We start from the raw sequence: 18,425 nt of genomic DNA on the forward strand, positions 1-18,425 counted from the left end.
TCTGTAGCAACTTCTAACATCCTGGATAGATACTCATCAGGTGTATGAAAGGGCTGTTGGTGTCTGTTGTGTTGACTGATAGACACCAATTAAGCATCTGGCCATATGACAATGTATTGAGGAAGTCATCCAGTGACCAGGCGATTATTTTTATAATTTTCTTATATCTCTTGGCAATCTTAAATTCTTGTTCATCTAAGCTTCAAGCCATCACTGTTGCATAAGGAGGCAGTCCAGTCTTTGTCCTTCACAACTAGTGTGTTTCTGAGGCCAAGCAGTAAACCCAAGCAGAGAACCCGTATGGTTAAAATTATTTGTTTTAATGCACAGTCACAGAAACACTCTAGCAGATGCAGAAGGAAGAGGCTGCTGTGGTGAGTGGAAGGCAAGAATAAAGTCTGATTGGGAGAACACGGACATGTGAGTGTGAATCTGTATCTTTGACAGCATGAGCCAGGTTAAAAATAGCTTCTGGAAAGCTTACTCCTTTTCTTGTATGTGTAAAATTTTAAGCTTGCTCCTTTTCTTTTACAGTAAAATTTTAAGATGCTGTCTCTCTACAATGAGAGCCTGGAAATTGTCTCTACACTTTTAAGAACATGACTCCTTGGGTAATGTTCAGAGTGGGTGATAAATGCAGAAAAGAGAGCAAAAGATCAAGTTTGGCTCTGTAGGGATATTTTATTTCATTAAAACAGAAGAATCATTAAAAGTAATGACAGGGGAGACAGGTCCTAGATTCTTTTACTGTTTCCCGTGTCTCTCACTAGCAGTTTAGTTCTCCACTGTTTTCTTTACATGTGTATTCTTTGTGGGTTTCTGTATCATTTATCAAGCGAATAGACAGACGCTGCCGTTAAAGAGAAGAAGATGCCGTCCCTTGGTATGGGCAGGGACAAGTCATAAAGCTGTTTTGGTCTCCCACAAAAGGCAATTGATGTCTCTCCTGATCTTTAATGGTTTACACTTTTTTTTTTTTAACTGGAGGCAGCCATCTACTGCCAGCATCTTACACCTCCACTCTCAATCTGCTCTGAGTTCACTCAATGCTTTATCTGCTTTCCCCTACAGCCAGAGTTTGCTCATTCTCCCTGCAAGGAGAGGCTTTGTCAGCCCCTCCCCAGCTGGAAACATAAATTTGAGACTAAAATTTTACACCCTGCAAAAGCAAATGTATAGACAGTGGTCTTTGTTTACCTAAAATCACCTGTCTGAATAACTGTATGATCTTTTTTTTTGACATATACAGATGGAAGGGTTTCCTAATGGTGAGTGTGGTACTTTAAAGAACTTACTTTTTTATGTTGTGTTTTTGGGTTGCTTATTCTTGAATCATACCCTGGAAATATGTAAAGAGAAGACAAAGCAGAGGTACATTTTTATCAAAACCTGCCCAAGTCAATAATTATAATGATTTCTAGAACTTCACATGGCAAATCATAACTTGAATGGTAAGATCATACTTAACTGTGTCAAATCACTAGTCGCCTGTGGGCCATTTAATGAAATCTAAATGCATGAAATAATTGTTTTGCAGAGAGTACAGACATCTTCCCACCCATGTGGAAATTACATGCAATCAACCCCAAATCTCAGACGGCCAAACAGTGTAAAACAGCGAGTAGCAGAGTCACAGCATTTGATTTATGGGCAGCTGAGCACTGCAGGCAGCAAGGACTCCTCCTCCTTTGCTTGGCAGCGCCTGTTGTTTTCACTAAAATGACTATTGCTGCAGAGATCTATTACCATCAAAGGATCTGAGCCAGTTTCACATACCCATGAGGTCCTCCTTTGGTGCCATTGTAACTTTCCTCTGTCTGGACAGTGGGATATGCAGTGTGGCCAAATCACAAACCACAAAGAGTCAAGCCCAGGTAAAACATGAAAAATCAAATAGGGCAACGTTGGAAAGCTGCTTATTCTGCATCTCTTTTCCCATCTATATTATCAATAAAAAGAGCTGTTATTAAATAGGCCAGTCCAGGAGCATGGAGCAGCAAATTACCCAATGGCTTGTGCATTTCCACTGATTCTTCTGCTGGTTTTACCTGCATCTGTGTTTTGGAGTTGTATTTTGGTTTTGGCTTTCCCCAATAAAATTCTTCACTTTTATAAAGCTGCGTGGTTCCCATTCCATGAAGTTCTGTTTAACGCATGCAACCTCTGAAGGAATTAAACATGTTTTGCTTCCTGAACGGAAAGCCACTAGAATATTTACATAGTGAAGTAGTCTCTCGAGATTTATCTCCTCCTTCCTCCTGCATTTTAAAGAAAATAAATTCCACTTGGTTGAAGTTGATTTTTGCTTTAATATTTTTAATGACTAATTGAGGACACTGGGCTGGAAGCACAGGGGTTACAGTGCTCAGTTCTCTTCTAAGTTTTGTCAGGTTAATTCAAGTAAACTCTGACCCTCCTCTTCTCTTCCTCCCAAACTCACTCTGTTTTTTATTGTGTACAATAAGTCTAATGATACATATGGTTTTAGATTCTTAGTATTTAGATTTTAGTATTAAAACAGAGGTTTTAATACTGAAAATAATGCCTCTCACAGAATTGCAAAACATTTTTTTGGGGTTACTACTCTTCCTCCTAATTCCTGTAGATCCTATAAATAAGATCTTAAATAAGATTTTGAAGCACAGTGTCATGTTCAGTGTTTAAACCCCCCAAAAAGTATGTTTGTACTTTCTTCACCATTCTCCCATCTGCCAAAATTCAGATCTTTTGCAAAAATCAAATTGACATCAGTTTATTTATCCTTAGGGACATCAGATTATTACACTTCTTAAGTTCTAAAAATAAATAACGAAAGAGGGTGGAGGAAAGAGACGGAAAACAACAAAAATCTGTCACAAACTCTCCCTGAATTCTGGAGAATATGTGATTAGAGCATTAAAATGTCCAAACAATGCAACTGAGCAGAAAGTGTTTGAGCTTTGGCCTTTTAGCTGGCTCTGCATTAAGTAGTATTAATGTTTTTATACAGTCTTTGGAAAGCTCAGAATTGACCTGTTTTTATTATTTTTATTGGCTCCCTTGACGATAGACAAATGGGGCTAACTTGAGGCCAACCTTACCAGCAGGAAATTTGGGTCATGGGTAGTTACATTTTTAAAACTTGTGTTCTAGGGCTGTTCAATCAGGGTAATTGATTGATTGTTAGGTGATGCAGGGAGCTCCTAAATCACTGGAGGTGGCCAGATAATGACGATCTGCCAGTAGAATTTTTTTTTTTTTTGAGGCAAATTTCCCAGCTCCCTGTGGAGCCATGCTCTGCAGTGAGCTTGTGAGTCCTTTTTTTTTTCTTTTTTTTTTTTTTTTTCGTGCACTGTCCAGTCCAACTGGCCTGTTTGGAGAAAATGGCCTCTGAAACTTGGAAGTTCCATTTGAAGTCCTCTGCAGTGCCATTTCCCAAGAGATAAGGGGGGAAACATTCCAGAGAAGTTCATACCCCAGAAAGACCCTACGTGCATTCTGAAGTTAATGGTTTATTACAGCTCTTTAATTTTTTTTTCCTCTTTCATTTTTACTTTGAAGATAAGAGGTGGCAATTGTTACTTGAAGTTGTTGAGTTTCACCCTGTCCTACAGTAAATCACCCTGAGAGTTTAGACATGATTTTTTTTTTAATCATGTATGTTTGAAAGTTTGCCAAAGATGCTGTACATGTGTCTTTGCAGGAGCTATGATCCTCAAGCAGGAGCTGTTTGCTCTGCTGTTCTGTACAACCATGTGCATCCTCAGTGCTCAATGCCTGTGGATAATTCAGTACATGCAAAATGCAGCTTTTTCAAGAACTCATATTCAGTGGTGTAGCAGCATGCTATGGCACGTTTAGAGATGGAGTGAAGTAGAGTTTGTGTCTTGGGAGGGGAAGAGGGGAATAGATGGTGTGCCAGTAGATGAAGTTCAATAATACCTGTCATAGGTCTTTACTCTTCATAAAAATTAATTTAGATTAATATAAACTGAAGTTCATCATCTATTCCAGAATAACTCCACATTAGGTATATCTTGATTTCTTAGATTTTTTAGGGCTGATTAGGCTTTTGTTCATTGCAGATGGCTTCCTTATGATAGACGCGTACCTCTGAATTCCTTGAGGCTTTGTCTTTTCCCATCTTTGGATCTGAAAGGTCTGTTATTTATTGTACTGGCATCCATATGAGAATTTATTTGTGTCACTTTTCCAGAAGAGAAGAGGTTATACTGAACTAAGGCAAGGCTGAGTTGAAATCCAGGAATCAAACAGCCTTGTGTTGAGGATGGCCCAGCCACCAGCACATGCCAGCCTGGTGCCAAACACCAGAGACTTGCTTCCTGTGTGGAGCAACGCTTGGAATTACTGTGTACATGATTTAGCACTCCTTGCCCAAACACAGAGGGTGCCAACCCCTCCTGGATTTCAGAATGTTCCTTCTTGGCTCCACATGCTTTTGACCACTGCAGCTTTGTAATTTACTGCTTCAGGTCTGCAGTTGCACTTACTGTTAGGCTTAGTGGATAGTTAGAACATTCTTGTCCAATGTGTCTATTCAAATGGAAACAAAACACCTGACTGATGCTGTTTTACACCACAACAACACAGACTCCGAGATTCAGAGGGCTGAAAATGACTCTTTTATTCTTGGGATGTGTCTCCCTTTTATGCTATTCTACACAGACCAATTTGATTGGTGAAACAAAGGCAAACCTCTTCACTCACATTGGTTAGACCAGAGGGACATCAAGAAGTCCCTCCTAGGAAAAGGAATGAATAACAGAGTACAATGAATAACAGAGAGATGTTTTTGTAACATCTCTCCTGTTTACAGAAAATTCCCTGGGAAAAAAAATTCAGATAACCAAAACACCTCAGGCATGGAACCAGGGCTACACCTGGCCACACTGAAGTCCCAGGAAAGATGGATCCATGGCAAAACTTGTATGTCAAGGGCAGGCTGGGGTACAAAAGTCCACAGAAGTGTAGTTTCTTATAGCACGACCTGGAAAAAAGTTTCTTGGAACTTAAGTAATTCATGGTTTCATAATGATTGAGATCTGGGGTGGATCAGTGTAGGTATGAAAATGACAGTTTATGAGATGCTTGTCAGTGTTTCTGACACGGACAAAGAACAACTGAAAATACAACCCTGAAGTCTGGTATGGAGATAAAGGTTTATCTCTCTCCAGGAGATAAAGCTTTCAGTTTCTGTATTCCTAAAGATATTACATGGTTTTGCTATTGTATAAACTTGTGTCTTTTACTAGTATGGTTGATTGGTATTTTATTTACTTATTGTGAATCAATTTTAAGGGTATATTATTGGCTGTGGTGCCTATTTACTGTGACTAGTCTGTGTGAAGTTACTGTAGTAACAACCAAGAATAAATGTTTGCCCACTTGACTCCTGAGATTACAAGAGATTTGATGTTTCACTTTACACTATGAACTGACCCACAGGTTTTCACAGGGGGATCACAGGACAAGAGGCAGAGTACTGGTGTTGGAAGAGACCTCCTGGATGGATCTGAGCAGTTGTTAACACCAGGAGAGAAAGACTGTTCTTTCCTCCCACACCTCCCTTCCCATACAAGAGCAGAGTGTTCCTCCTGTTCGCCTGGCAGTGTTCCCACCTCTCACCTGATCCTGCTGCTGAGTTCTCAGCTAAGCTGAAGCAGAAAATTAGCAAGTAGCGGTTTCATCCACAGGTGTTGTGGGCAGTGAGGGTGACAGTTTGATTGTACAATTAGTCACTGGCCTGCTCTGAGTGGCAGAGACCTGCACAATGGATTTAAATGCCAGCCCTGGTGTTGCATGATGTTGATGTCAGCAAGTCAGTGGAAGCTGGGCTTTGAACACTCTGCTCATGAACAAAATCAGACATGAGGATGAAGCATAAAATTTAGAAGAAGTGTTTGATCTTGTGCTTTGTGCCATTTCTACCCATACCAAGGGATGGATGCTCTCATCCTCTCATCATACTAGTACTTTGAGAAGGTCTAATCACAAGGCTTTTCAAGTGCTAACATGCTGCTATCATGGGTCCCTAAGAAAAAACATGTAGACAACTAATATATTTGCTGTCTGAGCAGCAAATAAATCATATCACCATGTACTGACTCTTGAAAGTGTGAATATTGAATGATGTGCCACATGACTATGTCTGGTCCTGACTTAAAAGCGCTATGGAGGCAATGTGACACAATCTTCCTTCTGTTTTTCAGACTATTGGCGAGTCAGAAATGCCCAGTGTTTTGAACCAGTTGTTGCCAATGATCAAGTCTTACAATGAAAGGACAAAAGATGATTATGCCTGTGAGGACTTCTTTGTTTTGCTGATATACATATATTCTGTGGTTGGAGAAATCAAGTGTGGAAAAGAGCTGGACACAGCTGAAGAAGAGGTGAAAAAGGCCCTCGTCAAGGCAATTTGTGATGAGCCAGAGCCATCTCCTTTGTTGCAGAAAATTACAGGTAAGATTCTGCTTGTGTGGTGAGAAATTGAATGTCTGGGAACTTGTGAACTGGGAGAAATGTATAAAAATGGCTTGATTTGTCTGTGGTGCTGAGAGTACATGAGTAAGCACAAGGATTTCCTGTAGATTTGTTCCATCTCCTGTGTTCATATATGCCAAATGCTGACAGGCTGTCCTTGAAGAGTGCTGAGTCTGATGAAAGCTCTACAAGTTGTTCTTTTTGTTAAAGGTTGGCTAAGTTGGTGTGTTTTCATAAGGTAATCTTTTCCACAATTTCTTTCATTGATTGGTGTGAAGTTGACCCTAGGAAGTCAGAATTAATCCTGGAAACATGTTCAGTGAACCACAGTTGCTTTGTGAATACGAGGAGCTGGCTTGTCTGGCATAAGAGAAGAAACATGTCTAAAACCAACATTGAGCTTTTTGCTGAAACAACATGAACATTAGCCTTTAAAAATAGCATGCTAAGCCTTTTTTTTTTATGAGCACTCATAGAATAGGAAAGCCCTAACCTCTTGTTGTTAGTATCAAATTTTAGAAAAAAACTAATTGTTAAAAATTTAATTTTAACTGAATGAGCTGTGGCTCAGGGGCGGCCTAGCATGGCAGAGGGGATCTCACTTTCTGCTATCAGTTTTCTCAGTGTTTAGTAATATTGAGTCGGTCATTGACCAGGTCATCTTTGAGATGGGGAGCACATGAGCATAAATCAAGATGTTGAGAGGAGCTTACAATTGAAAATGTTTGCCAAGAGTGGGCCTAAGTGGGGAGTCTCAAGGGAAGTAGAATAATACTGCTCTTGGTTATTCTGGTACTCTTCCCTGTGGACACTTCTAATTCAAAATACAGGTGTGGTCTCACTTGTCTGCTGTTGCTTTGGGTGTAAAATACTGTAATAGTTAAAAGACTTAGGGTAGGAATGGGGTCACTCCATCATATTTGCACTGTGGTGTTATTTTAATACTCCTGGCCACGGTGCCCACAGTGTTCCAGACTTCTTGTAGGGTTTTGCCTTCCTGTTTTTCAATATGTGCTGCACATCTTGTCCACCAAATGGTGCTTCCCTCACAACTTCAGTCGTCTCTTCTAGTGGATGGGATGTAGTAATTTCTAAATCTCTGTTTTCGTATTTTTGCCTTTCTCCAATAATCAAAGAAGTTTTAAATCACAGTTTTGACAGTTTCTCTTCATTGTGCTTAATGTAAGTATGGGAAGATTTAAAGTCTCTAAAACTTCAGCAAAGTACCAAAGAGAAGCTGAGGAGAAATTCAGTACAGGTAGTTTAGACCAAGCCCATCATTATTATGTGATGAAATTAATTGCATAACACAAACCCAGAGTTTTTTGCATCCTTATATTTCTGTGTCTCGTTTTAGCACAACCATGTCTGTGCAATCTGCACAAGTAGGTGATAGTATTGCATACTTTTGTTATACTTATTGCTTAATACTTTTTTGGTTCTTCAGCATTTTTTGGTTTTAGGTCTTATTTATTTTGTGTTATTCATGAGAGAGGGCAAAGGAAAATAACTTCTAATGTCATAACCAGAAATAAACATCGTGTTGGCAGCAAAGTATCACGTGAACTTTCTAGGAATACTCCATAGGTATTTTTCTTTCTTTATCCAACCATTTACTTTGTTAGTGATCGTGGAATTTGCAATTTACTGAAATGAGAAGACTTAAAACTTGACCAGCCTTAGACCTACTCCTCCTTGATCTCTGTTTTGCCAGGCCTGTGTTCCACAGCCTGCTGCTCTCTGAACCTTAGGCAGCTTGCTTGCTACTTGAGAGGCAAACCAAATCAGAGCTGCAAAACCATCCACAAGCTTTCCTTCAAAGGCATAGCAGGACTCTTTGTAGCAGGGCTGGAAGTCAGGGAGTAGAGAGTAGTGATGGTTTCACCTTTTTGTGCAGATAGATAGATATAGATATAGATATAGATATAGATATAGATATAGATATAGATATAGATATAGATATAGATATAGTGCCAAGACAGATTCTGCTACCAGCAGAACATCTATGAACTGCAGGTTGGCATATTTTCACAAAGTCAACACAGCTCTGCAAGTTAGCAACAGCCATGAGATCATGTTCCAGACCTACAGCGTTCTGCTCTCATTTTACTTATAACTCAGAAGCAAGAAAACCTTTTTTTGATTCTTGAAAGGCTGTAAAAGTTAATTAGACTAAAATAAATTTCAATAATGCTTAGAATTATTCATTCATGATCAGAACAAAGTAAAATGCTCACGGTCTTTTATTTTCACCTGTCCATCAAGGTAAGAAATAGGAAGAATGTTAAATGGGATGTATCAAGAGAGAAAACTCCTGTGCCAGTTATTGGGTGGATTTAAGAGACACTGCCTGCTGGATTATTCCTTACCTCCATGCTGAAGTTTCAAACCCTGCTGGCAATCCATGATTGCACAGCTAGAGTTACAGCAAGAGATAGCAAAATTCACTGTTGCCTGTAAAAAAAGACACACAGCAGTAATAATATGTAGGCTGCAAATCCAAGCACTTGCAAGTTGAGAAATGCTGATAAATAATTTTCCCATGCAATTATCATTTGATTCCTGTGTGCATTGCAGCACAGTCCTCAATCTCATGATTATATAGTACATTTTCTGTGAGCCATGGCTGCATTCACTGTATGGACTGAACACCACAGAGAACTAGAACAATATAGCTTCAGTTATTCTTCACATGAGGAAGAAGTACTAACAAAGTAAGTGAGACCCTTATGATACTCTGCAAGTAACTCTCTCTGGTTCTCAGTTTGTAGTTGATGTTCAGCTTTGTGATTCATTCTGGAACTTGAAGCAGAAAGTCATTAAATTACGTTTTGAGGTATTAATGATTATATGTCTTTGAACAAAGGGGACTCTGTGCTCTGCTTCCTGATACACCTGGTGCCTGATGTTTTTAGCTTGGGCCCGACACTGTACTAAGGCTCTGTGGTTGATTTAAGTTGAAATTGAAACTAAAGGCCATATCTTAGCTGTGGCTCTGAACTGCTGCCTCAGCTTTTTGCTTTCTACTTTTCTGAGAAGCGTGGAAGTTGTGCAGTCTTGACAAATACATGTTTTTCTTGGTTTTATTTGTTGTTCCCATAGAGTCACTTGAGAAATACAATGCAAAACTTTTTAAAAGCTTTTGAAGGCTTGTCTTTTAAGATCAAATTATCAGTCAAAGTAATAGGTTTATATGAGATACCTTTTATTCCTATTCTATTTGTTAAATATAAACTTACTGATGCTTGCCTGAGTCTTTGCCTATAGGAAATCTCCAGTCATGTGACTACCTCACAGAGATAGTGCAAAAAATCTCTCCCAAAAGAGGCAGCCCACAGGTGCACAGGGGATATTGGTGCTATTTGGTGTTGCCTAGTGAAACTGGACTGGTATTTGCAGCAGAGGAGAGAAATCAATTGTCAGAGACAGGACCTGACTGTCCCATTGGCCACACTAGGTTTCCCTAAGGCACTCTAGGTTACAGCCCTCTGCAGAATACATTAAAGATGCAGCACTTGCATAAACTTATATTGTGTAAGAAGCACAAGCCCTTCCAATTTCCTGGCTGTTGAGTGTTAGGATACTCAACCTTACTGTTGCCTGAACATATGTATATGTTTGTACAATTGTACAATTGCATTCTGCATTTATGTAACACCTTGTTTCATTGAAGCACTAAAAAATATCCTGGAACTGTTAAATAAAGTGAAAATGCAGTGCATTAATCACACATTGAGTTTTAAGAAATACAATACTAATTTTTGCATGCGTGATAATATAAAAGTGTATTAGCAGTGTCTTGTTTGATGGAACTGTTAAATAATAAGTGTAGTGCTAGAGTATCCTACTGCCTTGGGTAATAAAACTGAATGTAACAGTTCCAAGATTTCTCCTGGGTGTAATTTACCTCAAACATATGTTCTTCATTACTGATTCCAGCAGAATGTTACAAATTGGAGGGGAAAAAAATAGACCAGAGCATAATGGAAAATGAAGCTTTTCCCAGAATGCTACGTTTGGGAGCTTTAGGGGTGGAGTTTTTTGGCAGCTGTTTGAAAAAAAAAAACCCGCTGCAAAATAGCATATTTATTTTATCATCTTATCTGTTCATCTAGTTTTCTAAATGTCTGTGTGGAGCTGTGTGCAAGTGCAAACGTCTGCAGAAGTAATGCTAATAGAGCCACAAAACAATAATAAAAAAAAAATCTATTTTTTCAGCTGCACCATTCTCTCTTTTTCATCTGCAAGTCTCTGTGGGAGCTTTGTAGAGCAGATCTGCTTTCCATGGTGTGCTCTGAGGACTCCCAGCCCAGCCCCAGCACAGGCTGTACTGCCCATATGCAGTGACTTTCACCTGGAAGGGTTGTACCTCGTGAGCACAGGTGTAACAGGAATTCTTTTGTGCCAGGAACTGCTGGGATTTTTAATCACAAAATGGATTTCTGGATCTTTCTCTTGCTTTTTCTAAATTCTGTGTGTTATATAGCATGAGGGGGGGAAAGCAAACTGAGAAATCTTTAAGTAAAGACCGAAGTGGAAATGCAGAGTTCTTTTAATGTCTAGGTCTTGCATAAAGGAAATGCAAGCTCTCTGAAGATTGTATTGTACTCTTCTTGGCCTGTGTATAAATCTAGGGACTGGGAATCAGAAGTCTCTCTATCTTTTATTTGTCTGGAGATACATCTGAATCTTTGTGAGGGGAGAGGCTGGATGTATTTCTTCCTCTTTTCTCGTAGATTTGGGTTTAATTTGAAAGAACAGAGTAAAGGTGGTGGGCCAGTGGCAGGGGGGTTGAAACTAGAAGGTCCTTCCCAACTCAAATTGTTCTGTGATTCTGTGATTCTATGGAGTGTAGGCATTGCCATATTGGATTAGACACTTCTGGAGTGATTCTGTTTGTCCTCAGCACGTGATTTTTTGGGGGAGATGTTTCTTATTAATGAATTACATGCTAATGCCAATGTGGCATAAGTGTCATTAATCCTAAAAATCACTCCTGGTTTTGCAATAAACATTTGCATTCCTAGACAGAGATGGCCAGCTCTCTCAGAGGACAGACATAGGCACTTTTATTTGGTTGTGGTCATCACTTCACTGCTGGTTTGGAGCAACAATTTCCCAAACCTGGCTACATTATGGGTGGGTAGGTAGGTATGAAATTGGCTGAAGTTATACTGTATCCCCTTTAGATGAAATGTACCACTTGTTTTGAGTAGGAGAGAGTTTTCTCAGCTTAACAGTAGAGGTATAGCTCAGGTATCTGGTAGTGGTTCTTTATTCATACAGAAAAATAAGCCATTGTTTAAAACATAAAATCCGAGAGTGAATTTTGAGTGATTTTAATGTTTCCATGCTTTTAGAGAAAACAAGTGTTTTCTGTAAAGTTTGCATCCCACCCCTTTCCTTGCATAGTAGCCTATTTCCAGGTAATCTGTTAGTTTTGCAGCTGAACTGATGGGAGAAAACAGTCATGACTTGAAAAAAAAAAAAATGAAACACATTAATGGCGACATGTAGCCTCACATTGGAATGGGTTTTCCCTTTTGGGTTAGGCAACAAAATGTAGTCTCTGTTGTTAGAGCGAAGTATTTTCATCATGCAACCATGCTGCATGCTTATTACTGCAGCTGGAGAAAATCCAGATCATTTTCTTCCCAATTCTGAAATGAAAGTTGGATATTCAGGAAACTTTTTTTCTGTTACCTCAGCTGATTTTACAGATACCTAAAATACCCCTCTCTGACTGTGTGTAAAATGACCTCCTGGTATCTCTGTTTCTCAGTGTGTTTTGGAGATGATCCAGGGGAAAGCCCTTGTGGTCCAGCAGTCCCAGAAGGTGGTGGATCTCATGTTTCACCCTGCCAGGAGCACTGGGAAGACACGAGCAAAGCCTCTGTCTGACCAGCAGATGAGAGGGGGCTGCACTTTAATTAATCCTGAGATGCTGCCACTGCTGCAACACTTCAGTCCTTTGCTTCATGGAAACAGAGCCATTGGGCAAAAAAAGGCCACTTCACATGTCCCAAGATATTTATCTGATTTATACAACAGTCAGAAGAATTCGTGGGGATTTTTGTGATCTCTGCGAAAACAAGGAGAAATTGGGAATGTAGTGAAGCAACAACTCTGCTTTAGCCACTGACTTTGCAAATGCACATATCCTAAATTTTATCAGCTCTCCTTAGGATCCTTGAGCTCTCCAAGACCACAGTATCTTTCTGCTGTGACCTTTCTAAAGGGTTTTCCCATTTTTGTTCAAAATCTGTGAATTGCAAGTGGAAGATGGGTGAGCCAAATCCATTGACTGCAGGTTTTGTGTCACTGCTTGGGTGGATCCTGGCCTATTTTTCAGCTGGGAAGCATGGAAGGGTTTCTAGTGAATTGTTTGAAAGGCAAATTGCTGTAGTGTTCTGGATTCATTTATATCTAAATTTGCATAGGCGTATTTTTCATAGGTTTTAAAAATTTCAGGCAAAACTTAAATATCACTCTTAAAAAGCTCTGGTCCTAAACATGAGAAATTCTGGTTGCTTTCTACACATGCAGATATATTTTGTTTGGATATCATGATGTACATTAAAATCTATGGTAGAAGACCATCCAAATAGAAGGTCAGTGGCATTGGGGATTTTTTTTTTTTTTTAACTTTTCATATGTTGTCTGTTTATTTTGTCTTCAACACCTGCTCTCAGTTGGTTTCCAAACTGGATAGTAATTTTCATTGAAGTGTTTATAACATGAAGGCTTTTTTTCTTTTTTTTTTAACATGAGACATGTGCCTGCAGCTCTGCAGGCTACTGTCTCACTGCCAGCTTAGCAGACAGCCAACTGCAACAGGAAACTGATACCCTGCAATTTTCATTAATCATTTATATTCTTTTTCAGCATGCAATTTCAACAGCGTGTAGAAGATGCTTCTAATATCAAATGTATCTTTTCTTCAAGAATAAAATGAAAACAGAAGCATCTTTAGAATTACACAACTTTTTTGAAGGTACTTGTGTATGTATGTGGCATGGTTAAATAATTTTTTTCTTCTTTTCCTACTTCCTTGTCAAACCTTGAAGTTCCGACATCATGTTGTAAAACTGTGAATAAATTCTTGCTCTTTTGCAGAGCACACCCAGCCTGGGAAACTGAAAATTGTGAAGTATTAAATAACTGTCAAAACAAAAAGAAAGATTTGTTAGTCAAACGAGAGAAAACTGGCAAGATTGTTTTAGGGTTGTTTTTCTTTTGTATAAAGACACAAATTCTAAGATATTTGCTGTAGATTGCAAAATTTCACTTGGTTCATTTGAGTGCCTTCTTGTAAGAATTTCTAAATATTCTGTTCTAATTCTTCTCAATTTAATATCTGTTTTAAATGGCTGATGTGTGCTGGATCGACAGCACGAGGACAGACAGTGTTGCCTCTGCAGAGGCAAGGAGGAATAATTGCCATTTTTAGATTTTTCTAGTTTATTCAGTTCAGTGGTGGTGCTAATTCTCTTGAAACCGTGAGATTTTATCAGAGGTGAATGCTGTTCTTTGAATTTTGGACAGTCAACCTATGTCATGTTAACAGTCTCCACATATTTTAATGATAATGCAATATATTTAAATCCAGTATTTCAAAAAGGAGTCAAGCCCACACATAAGATGGAGTTACACAGTTTTGGGATACCACAGTGTTAAACCAAAGAAATATTTTTGAATAATGGACAATAACCAAGCAATCTTTCATCTTGCAACACCGTTACTGTGTTAATCATCTTACCATCTCAACAGAAAAACCAGGACAATAAAAACCACATTTGGAAGAATTTAATAAATAGCTCAGGGATTTATGGCTTAAACATATATCACTTGCCCATGCAGTTCACTCAGTCAGCATACCGTGATTTTCTTGTCTTCATCTCAAGATTTTGAAGACCCTGGACATCTGTTCAACTGCTCCTTTTAGTCAAGATAATTTACCTTCTTACACACTTTCACATATACAAAATATTTTAAGTGTTAGGTTCTGCTTCTGTATGAATTGGTGTGAAAATATATTGTTTTCTTTGTGTTTGCAACACTCCTAAGATCAAGTGTAAGGGGTGGATCAAACCCTTACACTTTATCCTGTTTTGGTGTTGTCTATGGATCAATGCTGACTTAAGGAAATAAGCAGGATTAAATATTTTTGTTGATATGTCAACCTTACCTAATACAATTTTTTTTCCCACATAAAAATTAAATACCTTCTTCAGAAATGTTGTAGTGCTACTACCATTTGCATTTTCAGTAATGCCCAAATATTGTCTTGTAATACAGAAATTCAAGAAACCTTATTATATCAGTACTTTTTTCCCCAATCTCTTCATGTGTATTCAAGCTCTAGTAAGAGAGAACTAAGAAGCAAATCTTTCATGGTCTTGAGTTTTAAATCAACATGGAGAAGGCATTCTCATAGTCCTTTCTCCCTATTTGTTCTTGTTTAGTTTTAAATTTTATAGTTGAGTAAATGTCACCTCTGGTGGTTAAAGTTCAGGTCAAGTTACATTTTGCTGTGACCTTTCTGCTCTCTTTTGCAGACACTGGGACTGGGGTCTGTCAAGACAGGAAAGCTCAATGATCATAGCCTAAGGATTTTTTTTCCTCCTCCCCTTTCTCAGATATGATTTTGTCAGGCAAGGGAAGTAATGTTTGTAAAATTGGATTGAGGAAGCTTTGTTAATTGAGAGGTTTGTGTCAATAGCAGAATGATGTTTGTGTCATACACAGTTTTAAAAAGCCAAATGCATCACTAAGGCTAGTTTAGTACCAGATGTCTTATTCTCTCTTACTTTCCCACTTTATTCATTAAAGTAAACACTGTGGAAATGGCTGCCTGATGAGAGGTGGCAACAGCCAGTCACAACCAATTAGACAAATTTACCTAAGGAAAAACAATACAAATAAGGAATTTGACTTGCCTGGGTTTGTGTTCAAGTGGGGAATGCGTGGGTACAGTGTGTGAATGTTCTTTGTTGATTCAAATCTCCTTCAGGCTTTTGTTTCTGGTGCTGTCTGCACATATTTGTCTTACAGATCTATGTACACCATGTGGTATTGATGTAGCCACCAAGACCTTAAAAAAAATAACAGAGAGAGAGAGAGAGAGATAGAATTAAAGTTATAAAACAGTCTTTGGGGACTGCTTATAGCCACAGAGGTGCTGCTGCTGGCTCACCAAGCTGCACTTCCTAGAAGACATCTTCTTTCACAGGCTGTTACTGAATATCAGCATGTCTGTACCCAAAGGCTCCCCAGAGATGTGCCAGGATCCCAGAGAGAATTCTGACTTTCTTCTCTTAAAATGTTGAGCAATTGGAGAATATATAGAACTGACAGAAGCACTCTTGTGTTTTCCTAAAGGAGATATCTGGCCTTATCTTCCTTAGACTGGAGGCTGCAAAAGATAAAAACTTTACAAAAATTTGGAAAAAGCCATGCCTCCAGTAGCCTTTGCCTAACAGCAGGTGAAAACTGGGAGTCAGAGAAAGTGAAACAAATTCTTCAGTTTCTTCATCTTTTGCACTTTTCTGTCATCTTCTCCATACTCTGCCCACACTCCTGGAAATCCTGTGCACTAAGAAGAAATGGCAGAAGTAGTAGAGACTAATTGATTGCTTCTGCATCTTATTGTTGTTCATGCTGAGGAACTGGAATTCTGGCATTTGTTAAGTTTTGATCACTTGCCTTCATTAACTCACTGTTGTTCCTTTGGTGCTTTCAACATAATTCTAAAATAAGCCAACCAAATACTTAAAAGCTAGAAAAATATTTCAACTTTACAGAATGATACTTATTTTACTGGCAAGTTCAAATTATATCTATCTGATATCTATCATATCTACATGCTGCTTGCACTAATGAAGTGATCAATGCAGCAGCAGGTTGTTTTCCTGCCTTCCAAATGGACCAAATGTTTACCAGCAGGTGAATATACCACCGAGGCTTTGCAGGTATTTGAGAGCAACAGAGGTCCTGAGGTTTATGAAGAATTCAATTTGAGATTTTTCTGCCTGTATTATTTTAGCTTGTTCTGTGTCTTCATGCCACAACTTTTTTCCTTCACCATCCATCTCATTTTCCTCCCTGTCCATCTGTTTTTACATCTGCCCTCATTTCCAGCTAGCTACCTCTGTCTCTCCATCACCCACATGTATCCTTAGCTCCTTGTTACACTTGCTTTTTTGTTTACCTTCTCCTAAAGTCTGCCTTTGGTTTCCCTAGACTCCCACCTGTCATCTGTCTTGTACCTTTGCTGCATTCATGTAGGTGAAGTATCTTCTTACTCTTTGTTATTCCTAATTTCAGGTCAGGCATTTATTGTGAGGACACTTCAGTGACCAGTTGCTATCTGCAGGTGAAAATGCCATGTCCTTACTGTCCCACTCATGTTCCCCAGAATAAGCTACTTAGGACAGTTCCATCCACAACTGGGTATGGAATTAATTTTTAAAAAAGAAAAAAAAAAAAAAAAAGAAAAAAAACCAAATATATGCTTATTTTTTTATAGCTCTGTCCTGCATTAGGCCCTCAAAACACTTACTTGTACTGACCAGGGATAAAAGTGAAGAATGTTGGGTTTGTTCTTGTCGCCCTACTTCAAGGCAGGTTTAAAACAGGAACCTTGTGTGTCTGTTTGTCTGCCTTTTCATAGCACACAGATAGAGCTTTTTGAGGGCATGACCCATCTTGTTTAGTTAGGTGTCTTGAACCAGCTTTAGGGAGTACCTGTCCCTCCATTTCCATGGAAGAGCTGTGGGAACCATTCTTCACCCAGCTGGTTTTGTACTTAGAGAGCAAACATCAGTGCCTGGTTTATGGTTTGTGTGCCAGGGGCCACAGCAGGATGGTGACAGTCAGTGCCTACTCTGTTCCTGGGGGCTTTCATCAACAAAGGTCAGCCTGCAAAGTTTGGGTTTTGCTTTGTTTCTGTTCAGAATTATCCATTTGTGTCTTTTTGTTTCTTTTACATTCTGTAAAACTCTTTTTCTTCAGAAATAATATTATATTGGAAATGCGTCTCCTTTCACCGATATTGTCCTTGCCCAAAGGTCTGGAAATTTTACTTTGAGTTCATGGCCCCTAAGAAATGTTTATGATGGTTACTTCTCAGTTCTTTGGCTTAGACAGGGAATATGCATTTGTCTGGCATGTATCTGACAAAGAAGAATATGAATACATGGTAATATGTACTAATTTACAAGTTTTATGAGATGTTCTTTGTTACTTTTGCTTTTATTTGTCATGCCGATTTACCATCTTCTCCCTCAACACAGTGTTTCTGGCAGATAGACAGGAATTGGAACTGCATTGTGCCTTTGATTTTATAGTGAATGGGGCTTTCTGCATTTTTCAATGCACATATCCCTTCCTTAATTAACTCTCTCGATGGCCCTGAGTTTAAGGTGCCATCTTGGGTGTTGCCTGTTCAAATAATTTCTTCCAGTCTCTTATTTATAGTGGTGGATGGACTGGTTTGATTTATTTTTCCTTGTAGCAGCTGTGATTGTTGGATTTCATATCTATTTGATTCTCATATATTTTGCTAGTATCTCTTTCCTGGTTTTCTGGAGATAAACTGCAATGAGTCATAAAGCACTTATTCCCAGAGATAGCTTCAGCAATTGAAGGGAAACCATGAATACTTCAGGCAAAAGAACTAGATATTAAGCATAGATGGTATGAAGGTCACTGGTTTTTGTTGTTTTTTTCCCCCCTCCCTAAGTAGACGAAGTTCTCTTCAAACAGACTGCAGAAATACCAATTAGTGTGCTTCATTCTGAAATGTAATCAAATTTAAAATGTAAAAAATCCCTTTTGGCTACAATATAATCAGGCCCCTAATTATGAAAGGCATATGTTCCCCTCCATCTTCCTTTCTTCCACCCATGTAGATAATTGTCCTTCTCGAATGATTTCTTCTTTGC

The 18,425-nt window shown here is 38.8% G+C and overlaps 1 protein-coding gene across 1 annotated transcript in view; it reads left to right on the forward strand.

Moving 5' to 3' along the window:
• SCFD2 (sec1 family domain containing 2) overlaps positions 1-18,425 on the forward strand; it is a 190,530-nt gene that overhangs the window by 76,400 nt on the left and 95,705 nt on the right. The window contains 1 exon segment of the mRNA XM_066316773.1: positions 6,210-6,459. Coding sequence (XP_066172870.1) covers positions 6,210-6,459 — 250 coding nt within the window.

Source organism: Sylvia atricapilla, chromosome 4 (genome assembly GCF_009819655.1).
Source record: "Sylvia atricapilla isolate bSylAtr1 chromosome 4, bSylAtr1.pri, whole genome shotgun sequence".
Taxonomy (NCBI): Eukaryota; Metazoa; Chordata; class Aves; order Passeriformes; family Sylviidae; genus Sylvia; species Sylvia atricapilla.